Source organism: Mandrillus leucophaeus, unplaced genomic scaffold (assembly GCF_000951045.1).
Source record: "Mandrillus leucophaeus isolate KB7577 unplaced genomic scaffold, Mleu.le_1.0 Scaffold731, whole genome shotgun sequence".
NCBI classification, from domain to species: Eukaryota; Metazoa; Chordata; class Mammalia; order Primates; family Cercopithecidae; genus Mandrillus; species Mandrillus leucophaeus.
The window spans coordinates 224,459-234,799 of NW_012107931.1; the positions used below are offsets into that span (position 1 = coordinate 224,459).

Sequence of the window (10,341 nt, forward strand, 5' to 3'; positions counted from 1 at the left end):
CCGGGAGGCGGAGCTTGCAGTGAGCTGAGATCCGGCCACTGCACTCCAGCCTGGGCGACAGAGCAAGACTCCGTCTCAAAAAAAAAAAAAACAAAAACAAAAACATAGTCACTAGGATGGATAAATTTTTTTAAAAAAAAGAAAATAACAAATGTTAACAAGGAAGCAGAGAAACTGGAACCCTCATACATTGCCAGTGGGACTGTAAAATGGTGCAGCTACTTTGAAAAATGGTTTGGCCATTCTTCAAAATGTTACTCATAGAGTTTTCATATATGATCTGGTAATTCCAACCCTAGGTAAATACTTGAGAGAAAGGAAAACACACAAAAATTTGTACACAAATGTTCACGGCAGCATTATTTAGAATAGCCAAACACTGGAAACAATCCAAATGTCCATCAGCAGTTAATAGATAAATGTTGTATAGCCACACAAAGGGATATTAGTCAGTCATAAAAAGGAGAGAAGTACTGATTCACACTAAAACAGGGATAAATCTTGAAAACATTATGCTAAATCTAAAAAGTCAAGTCATAAAAGGCAACATACTGTATGATTCTATTTATATGAAATGTCCAGAATAGGCAAATCTGTAGAAACAAATAATAGATTAGTAGTTGCCAGAATCTGAGCAGAGCAGGGGTTGAGATCTGACTGCTAATGGGTATAAGGAAGGTTTCTTTCTGCAGTGATGAAAACCTTCTCATATTAGATAGTGGTGATGTTTGTGTAACTCTGAATAAACTAAAAACCACAGAATTCTACACTTTAAAGGGATGAATTCTGTAGTATAAGAATTATATCTTTTTTTTTTTTTCTGAGACAGGGTCTTGATCTGTCACCTAGGCAGGAGTATAGTGGTGTGATCATGAGTCACTGCAGCCTCCATCTCCCAGGCTCAAGCAATTCTTCCACCTCAGTCTGCAGAATAGCTGGGACCACAGGCATGTACTATCACGCCCAGCTAAATGTTTTTTATTTTTTGTAGAGATGGGATCTCACCATGTTGCCCAGGCTGGTCCCAAACTGCTGGGCTCAAGAGATCCTCCGGCCTCGGCCTCCCAAAGTGCTGGGATTATCGGCTCAAGGCACTGTGCCTAGCCAAGAATTATACCTTAATAAAGCTGTTTTGTATTGTTGTTTTAAAATGCATCCTTTGCCTTCAAGTAATTGCTATGCTTTGTTCAGCAATAAACTGGACACCCAGACCAAACTTCAGGGGAAAGAAAAAAATCACTAAGTATTTCCCTTAATACCTGAAAGCACACCACTCCAGTGAATTTCCCAACCATGCTAGATACTGGTTCTCCAAAATAACTTTTAGCATTCATGCTTCTTTTTTTTTTTTGAGTCAGAGTTTTGCTCTTTTGCCCAGGCTGGAGTGAAGTGGCACGATTTTGGCTCACTGCAACCTGCACCCCCAAGCCAGGTCCAAGTGATTCTCCTGTCTCAGCCTCCTGAGTACCTGGGATTATAGGTGCCTGCCACCACACCTGGCTAATTTTTGTATTTTTAGTAGAGACGGGATATTGCCATGTTGGCCAGGCCGGCCTCGAACTCCTGACCTCAGATGACCCACCTGCCTTGGCCTCCCAAAGTATTGTAAACCTATACTTGGCCTCCTAATACTTGTAAACCCAAAGTATTAGGGTTACAGGCGTGAGCCACTGCACCCAGTCACATTCATGCTTCTGTATAAATCTTTCATTTAGGTAGCGTTGTGGGACAAATCAGAGATGGGAGAGACTGAGCTCAGTTCAGGAGAGTGTTTAATTATTTAAAGGTGATCACCAGCTCAGTTGGACTAGGGTCCAGAAAGTCTGATCCCTGAACAAGGGGATCAATCACCTTTCAAGCAGTTTGTGGCAGGAGTTTCGTGCTGCAGGAAGCGTACTTGCAGAAGCAAGAACAAAGGCAGTCAATTAGTCTTTTACATTTGCTACACCCTGTCTTACATCCTTGGGAATACATGCTTTTGTAGCAATTGCTTATCAACCTTGTGACTTTACAGCCGAGCTAGGGAGGGAAGCAAGAAATCACTGTGCCTCAAGGAATGTAAAACGATGGAACACAGATAAGCCTCTCTGGGCACAGAGGAGGGATAAGCAGTTAATATTCTCTCTTAACCTGGCCTCCTGCCAGAGCGGGGGTGCTATATTACATTCTACCTTCAAGAAAAAGAATACATTTTTCAACCATTATACTTACAAAATTCGTTAATTCCCCCTTCAGTAGTAGTTCAAACTGTTTGCAGATTATCTTAAGACTGTAACTTTTCTTTTTAATCACTTACTGAATAGGTAATATACAAAAAAGCCATTCCTAATCTGTGGTTTAAAGAAAAAAGAAAGCCAGGACCAGTGGCTCACGCCTGTAATCCTAACACTTTGGGAGGCTGAGGTGGGAGGATCACTTGAGCTCCAGGGTTCAGAACTAGCTTGAGCAACACATTGAGACCTCATCTCTAAAGAAAATGTTTTTAAAAAGTTAGGGGTGGTGGTATGTGCCTATAGTCCCAGCTACTCAGGAGGTTAAGATGGGAGGATCTTTTAAGCCCAGCAGGTCTAGGCTGCAGTGAGCCATTATCATGCCTCTGTACTCCAGCCTGGGCAACACAGCAAGACCCTGTCTCAAAAAAAACCAAAAACTAAAAACTTAAGGGCTAGGTGCAGCGGCTCAGGCCTGCAATCCCAGCACTTTGGGAGGCCAAGGAGGATGGATCACTTGAGGTCAGGAGTTTGAGACCAGCCTGGCCAACATGGTGAAATCCCGTCTCTACTAAAAATACAAAAATTAGCCAGGCGTGGTGGCAGGCGCCTATAAATCCAGCTACTCAGGAAGCTGAGGCAGGAGAATCACTTGAACCTGGGAGGCAAAGGTTTCACTAAGCTGAGATTATGCCACTACACTCCAGCCTGGACGACAGAGGGAGACTCCATCTCAATAATAATAATAATAATAAATTAAAATGTTAAAAAAATTAAGAAAAAGGAATAAAGAAATTGATAACAGGTCAGGCACAGTGGCTCGAGTTTGTAATCCCAGCACTTTGGAAGGCTGAGGCAGGCAGATCACCTGAGGCCAGCAGTTCAAGACCAGCCTGGCCAACGTGACAAAACCCTGTCTCTACTAAAAATACAAAAATTAGCCAGGCGTGGTGGTGTACATCTGTAATCCCAGCTATTTGAGAGGCTAAGGCAGGAGAATTGTTTGAACCCGGGTGGCAGAGGTTGCAGTAAGCCAAGATCACCCCACTGCACTCCAGCCTGGACAACAGAGTGAGACAGTGTCTCAAAAAAAAAAAAAGGAAGAAGAAAGAAAAGAAAAGAAAAGAAAAGAAAAGAAGAAAGAAAGAAAGAAAGAAAGAAAGAAAGAAAGAAAGAAAGAAAGAAAGAGAGAGAAAGAAAGAAAGAAAAAGAAATTGATAACAGATCAAGGACATACAGTGAAAATCAGATCTCACTTCCACTCGTATGTCCCAAATAAGCTAATTCCCTATTTTAGAATAAATCATTTTTAGTTTTCATTCCCAAAGAAAAACATATAAATACAAGTATGTGTGCATATGTGATTTTTCACACATTAAAGAATGTTCTAAATACCCTTTGGGACTCAACTTTTATACTGTTTCATTCTTATTTTTCCCACCCAAAAAACTACCTGTAAGTATTATACTGTATTTCTTGAAGACTTTGTCATATTTGTACTTGCAGAGCTCCTTCATTTAACCGTCTCACAATACTCCACAACATGGAGGTTAAGATGGTCCCTGACCTAACAGTGGTTCAACGTATGATTTCTCGACTTTACAATGATGTAAAAATGATACACATTCTGTACAAATTGTACTTCGAGTACCCATACATCCATTCTATTTTTCACTTTCAGCAAAATATTCAATAAATTACACGCGATAGTCACCATTTTATTATAAAATAGACTTCGTGTTAGTTGATTTTGCCCATCTATAGTCTAATGTAAGTGTTCTGAGCACATTTAAGGTAAGCAAGGCTAAGCTATGAAGTTTGGTAGGCTAAGAATATTAAATGCATTTTAGAGTTACAGTATTTTCAACTTATGATGGATTTATAGGGACATAACTCCATGTAAGTCAAGGAGCATCTGTACTATAATTTATTAACCATCCACCATTTGTGGACATTGCTATTTTTTATACTTATAATAAATGAGACGTCAATAAATAACTTAAGTCATTCTGCACTCATGTAACTATATTATGGGACAAATATCTTGAAATAAAACTGGGAAATCTAAGTTATATTTATTTCACATTTTGATAGATACTGCCAAATTGTCTTCCAAAAACATTCAATTTACTCTCCCACACAAAAAAGTATGTGACTGCCAGTTTTCCATTTCCGATACAGAGTATCAAAGTTTTTAATCTCTAACAATCTGATAGTTGAAAACTGGTACCTCATTATAGTGCTAATTTGCAATTTACTAAGTATAAGTGACGATGAGGCTGGGCATGGTGGCTCATGCCTGTAATCCAGCATTTTAGAAGGCCAAAGCAAGAGGATCACTAGAGCCCAGGAGTTCAAGACCAACCTGGGGTGAGGTCCTGTCTCTACAAAAAAAATTTTTAATGGCCAGGCACAGTGGCTCACGCCTGTAATCCCAGCACTTTGGGAGGCCAAGGCGGATGGATCACTTGAGGTCAGGAGTTTGAGACAAGCCTGGCCAACATGGCGAAACCCCATCTCCACTAAAAATAGAAAAATTAGCCAGGCATGGTAGCACATGCCTATAATCCCAGCTACGAGGGAGGCTGAGTGAGGCACGAGAATTGCTTGAACCCAGGGGGCGGAGGTTGCAGTGAGCTGAGATCACGCCACTGCACTCCAGCCTGTGCCACAGAGCAAGACTCCATCTCAAAAAAAAAAAAAAAAAAATTTTAATACGTGAAGATGGCATCTTTTCATTTGTTTAAATGTCACTGTCATTTGTATTTCTGTTCAATGAACTATCTGAGCCTCTTTTTTTTTTTTTGAAACATAGTTTCACTCTTGCTGCCCAGGCTGGAGGGCAATGGCACGATTTCAGCTCAACACAACCTCCGCCTCCCGGGTTCAAGCGATTCTCCTGCCTCAGCCTCCCAAGTAGCTGGGATTACAAGTATGTGCCACCATGCCCAGCTAATTTTGTATTTTTAGTAGAGACAGGGTTTCTCCATGTTGGTGAGGCTGATCTCGAACTCCCGACCTCAGGTGATCCGCCCACCTCGGCCTCCCAAAGTGCTGGGATTACAGATGTGAGCCACCATACCCGGCCACGATGAACTATCAATCCTGTCCTTTACACATTTTATTTTGGGCTTACTGGTCTTTTACTTATTAACAGGATACACACAAACACAAATATATGCATACATGTCTACATATTGAAATTTTTCCTTGCTGTCAAATGTATTACAGTATTTCCCTCAATCATTAATTATTATTATTGAGATGAAGGTCTCTCTCTTGTCAACCAGGCTGGAGTGCAGTAGCACAATCATGGCTCACTGCAGCCTCAAATTCCTGGACTCAGACAATCCTTCTGCCTTGGCCTCCCTTGTAGCTAGGACTACAGGAACATGCCACCACACCCAGCTAATTTTTAAAATTTTTTTGTAGAGACAGAATCTTGCTTTGTTGCCCAGGCTGGTCTCAAACTCCTGGCTTCAAGCGATATTCCTGCCTCGGCCTCCCAAAGTGTTGAGATTACATACGTGTGAGCCACCACACACAGCCAATTTTTCCTCTTTAATTTTTGCTTATAACATTTTTTTCTCTGCAAAAATCCTAGATATGTAAGTTTCAAAATGTATCACTTTTTTTAATGGCTTCTGTGTTTTCTATCATGTTTCAAAAAGACATTTCTAGTCAATGTTTATGTCTGCTTTTTTCTTCTAGTATAATTATCAGTTCACTACAAATACAAAGAGAATTTATTTCAGTATTAAGTTTAAATAAGAGCTTCTCCAACCCCAAATACTTGCAGAGAATCAGAAAAGTTACTGTTCTGGCCAGGCGCAGTGGCTCACGCCTATAGTCCCAGGACTTTGGGAGGCAAAGGCGAGTGATCACCAGAGGTCAGGAGTTCAAAACCAGCCGGGCCAACATGGTGAAACCCCATCTCTCCTAAAAATACAAAAAATTAGCTGAGCGTGGTGGCAGGCACCTGTAATCCTAGCTACTTGGGAGCCTGAGGCAGGAGAATCACTTGAATCCAGGAGGCGGAGGTTGCAGCAAGCCAAGATCACGCCACTGCACACGAGCCTGGGTGACTGTGTGAGACTCCAGCTCAAAAAAAAAAAAAAAAAAAAAGAAAAAGAAAAAGAAAAGAACAGCTATTGTTCTTTCCTACAAAATAAAACAAGAGCACTCATTCAAATACTGACATTTAAACCCCCCAAAAGGTTGGGCACAGTGGCTCATGCCTGTAATCCTAGCACTTTGGGAGGTTGAGGTGGGAGGACTGCTTGAGCCCAGGAGTCAAGGCTGCAGTGAGCTGTGATGATCATACCACTGCATTTCAGCCTGGGAAACAAAGTAAGAACTGGTCTCAAAAAAATAAAATAAAATAAAATAAAACCCAAGAAAATTCCCAACAAATTAAAACTGCTAGATCACTCAAATTAAGTCCTTCTCAAAGAGCTATGCAGCTTAATGGCTCTTATACTTAAACATTCCCTAATGAATTTTCCACATAAAATGTGAAATATTCAACTTGAGATTTCTATAAAATGTCCATTATACTATTTAAAATATTATCTCCTTTAATTAACTCTCTACTAACCAACCTTTTATGTTCAATTTTTACATGTCACAGATACAACCACCAAAAACTTTAATATGCCAGTTTCTACCTTAAAAAGCTCCTTCTACAGACCCTCTATTAAGAATAAGACATTCAAAAAAGAAAATGACGTTCATTACCAATCCACACAACTCATAGATGATAAATTGATATAATTAAAAATTTAAAACTTTCTTTAAACCTTTTTTACTAAAGTAAATGATTATAGAGAAAAATATGATCCATTTGTAACCAAGTGAACAAACTTAACTTACCATGTGTGGAGCACTGATTGTTGCTTGGAAACCTGCAAAACAAGAAGAGAACTACTGATACAGTCAGCTGCAAAAATACACTATTTCACATAATTTCTTTTCTACCATCCATATGTTATTTTTCACAATAATTCTTTTTTAGCTTTTATGATCTCAAGAAAATACAACTTACATCTATTAGAGTACTGCCACCCAGCAGTTAAAACTAGAAAATATAATCATGCCGAAGGGTAATGTGCTCATGTAGTAAAACAGTCCCTCTAAAGTACGGCAGCTAAAAATTTCTTCTCCTGTAGAGTCAGCTAAGAAAGGAAGAATTTCAGTAAGTTGAGAGTTGATATATTTTTGGCTTGTTTTTCCTTCAGATTGTTTTTTAAAAATAAGCTTTCATGTGTAATAGGTATACAAAGTCTGTGCAAAATGAAATTGCTTCATATTTCTGTCAACTTAAAATAAAACTAGAATAACTGAAAAAGTAGCTTAAAAGACCAATAAACTACTTCATTTTATTCTTTATCTTATCATCTAATGTTAATTCACACAATCTTTTCATGGTTCTTAACTTTTAGTTTCTTTTCCTCTAGTGTTGCTTTCTCAAAACTTATTTACCTGCTTCTTTCTGCCTCTCAAGCAAGTTTCACTGAGCGGTGGTAGCAGGTGCCTTCGGGGTTCAGAAGCTCCCCAGGATCTTCTCTGCTGACTGTTATAGTGCTTCAAAAGAAGACAGCATGGCATCCGACTGACACAATCCTGAGGCACTTCTAAGCCTCAAAGGCGCCCACTGCCAAGGCTCAGCAGTTCAGCAAAACCTGCTTCAGGAGAAGCAGTTAAATACAGGACTTTCTAAAAACAAACACAAGCCAAAAAAGCAGGGCAAATAAAGCAGATAAGTCAGTAATAACTTAAGCACACTTACTGATTTAAATATTGATTTAAAAAATTAATCCTAACCTGAAAACTAATCTCTAGTCAACACGAAGGCCCCTCAAGAAAACTCAGAACTCAGCTAATACTTTAAGTTTTCATTAAAAGTTGTTTTTGTTTTACAGCAGGGTGTGGTGGCTCATGCCTGTAATCTTAGAGCTTTGGGAGGCCAAGGTGGGTGGATTGCCCGAGTTCAGGAGTTCCGAGACCAGCCTGGGCAACATGCTGAAACCTCGTCTCTACTAAAATACAAAAAATTAGCCGGGTGTGATGGCACGCGCCTGTAATCCCAGCTACTCAGGAGGTTCAGGCAGGAGAATTGCTTGAACCCAGGAGGCGGAGGCTGCAGTAAGCTGAGATTGCGCCACTGCACTCCAGCCTGGGTGACAGAGTGAGACTCCATCTCCAGAAAAAAAAGGTTTTTTTCACTAAAATATTTTATTTCAAAAAATGTTTTTAATTCTTTATACTATGTATACATTGTTTGAGAAAACAGAAAACAGAAAAACATACATAATTTTATTAAAATAGGCACGTTTGGGATTATGAAACTTGCTGAGTCATAAAATTCAAATTAAGAAGGTAATAATAGATAAATATCTGTGTCCCAGGCTTTTTCTACTTACCAAAATCATAAAGTAAATGATGAAAAATGTGATGTTTTCAGAAATCTAAAGCTTACCTATTGATTGTGGAGAATCCATGTAAGGGTTACATTTTGCATAGTGAGAGCGGTCTGTAGCTAGCATCACTTCAAATACTTTATCTGTCTTGATGATTCCGTTTTCTGAAACAAATGAGGCAAATATTTTCAGAAGAGAGAGACATGATCAGACGTATTTTAGAATGATTACACCAGTTATGCTGTAGAGACTGAACTGGAAGAGAGAATGATTGGAAGTTGTTGCAATGGACTAGGTAACAGCAACCTGGTTTCTCTTTTTTTTTTTTTGAGACAGAATCTGGCTCTGTCCCCCAGGCTGGAGCGCAGTGGCTCCATCTTGGCTCACTGCAGGCTCCACCTCCTGGGTTCCCGCCATTCTCCTGCCTCAGTCTCCCCAGTATCTGGGACTACAGGCACCTGCCACCATGCCCAGCTAATTTTTTGTATTTTCAGTAGGGATGGGGTTTCACTGTGTTAGCCAGGCTGGCCTTCATCTCCTGACCTCATGATTCACCCACCTCAGCCTCCCAAAGCTGTACTACAGGCATGAGCCACAGCGCCCGGCCCAACCTAGTCTTCAGCAACAGCAAGGACACAGAAAAGTAGAAGGATAATGAGTTATATTTGGTAGGTAATATATACCTGACTGACTGGATTTGGGGGTGGGAGTGGGGTAATCATTGAGATGCTGATGCCATTTACCGATTTAAGAAATCCTGTAGAAGGATCAAAGTTAAGGGGTAAAAAGGTAAGTTATCTATTCAGTTAGCGGCTTCAGATCATACAACTGGAGATACTCTGTAGTCAGCTGGACACATGGATCTGGAGCTCAGGAAAGAGATCTAGAATAGATATTAAGATTTCTATTTATTATGGATGGCAACTGAAACAACCAAAGTGAATTCAAAGTGGCCAGAGAATAAATAGAGAAGACAAACAAAGCCAACATCTAAAAGATACGCAAAGGAAACAGAGTCATCAAAGATGAGGAGCAGTCACAGAGGCAGGATGAAGATACGACCATACTGTTGTATAGCCAGGAGAAGTGAACTTCTCAAGAAGGAAAGCAAGATCAATAAAATATATTTGCCTTCCCCAACAATTAGTTATTTGAGTTTAAGGCTGGATGCAGCGGCCCACGCCTGTAATCTCAAAGCTTGGGGAGGCCAGTGAGGGAGGATAGCTTGAGCCCAGGGGCTTGAGACGAGGCAAGGCAACATAGTAAAGCCTCGTCTCTACAAAAAAAAAAAAAAAAAAAATTTAATCAGCTGGGCATCATGGCACAAGTGTGTTGTCATAAATACTCAGGAGGCTGAGGTGGGAGAATTAATTGAACCCAGGAGTTTGAGGTTATAGTGAGGTATGATCATACCACTGCACTCCAGCCTGGGTGAGAAAGCATGACCCTGTCTCAAGGCTGGGCACGGTAGCTCACAACTGTAATTCCAGCACTTTGGGAGGCCCAGGCGGGCAAATCACTTAAGGTTAGGAGTTTGAGACCAGCCTGTCCAACATGGTGAAACCCCATCTCTAATAAAAATACAAAAATTAGCCAGGTGTGGTGCCGCACACCTGTAATCCCAGCTACTCAGGAGGCTGAGACAGGAGAATTGCTTGAACCCGGAGGCAGAGGTTGCAGTGAGCCAAGATCGTGCCACTGAATTCCAGCCC

At 40.5% G+C, this 10,341-nt stretch overlaps 1 protein-coding gene across 6 annotated transcripts in view; it reads right to left on the reverse strand.

Annotated features, from left to right (window-relative positions):
* PCMT1 (protein-L-isoaspartate (D-aspartate) O-methyltransferase) overlaps window positions 1-10,341 on the reverse strand; it is a 59,904-nt gene that overhangs the window by 30,298 nt on the left and 19,265 nt on the right. For 5 of the 6 annotated variants that reach the window (XM_011965654.1, XM_011965655.1, XM_011965652.1 and 2 more), the window contains exons 2-3: window positions 8,689-8,793; window positions 7,083-7,114 (exon numbers count right to left, since the gene is read on the reverse strand). In XM_011965654.1, the coding sequence (XP_011821044.1) occupies window positions 7,083-7,114; window positions 8,689-8,793 (137 nt within the window). The remainder of the gene's footprint in view (window positions 1-7,082; window positions 7,115-8,688; window positions 8,794-10,341) is intronic. The other variant, XM_011965656.1, reaches the window with a different exon arrangement.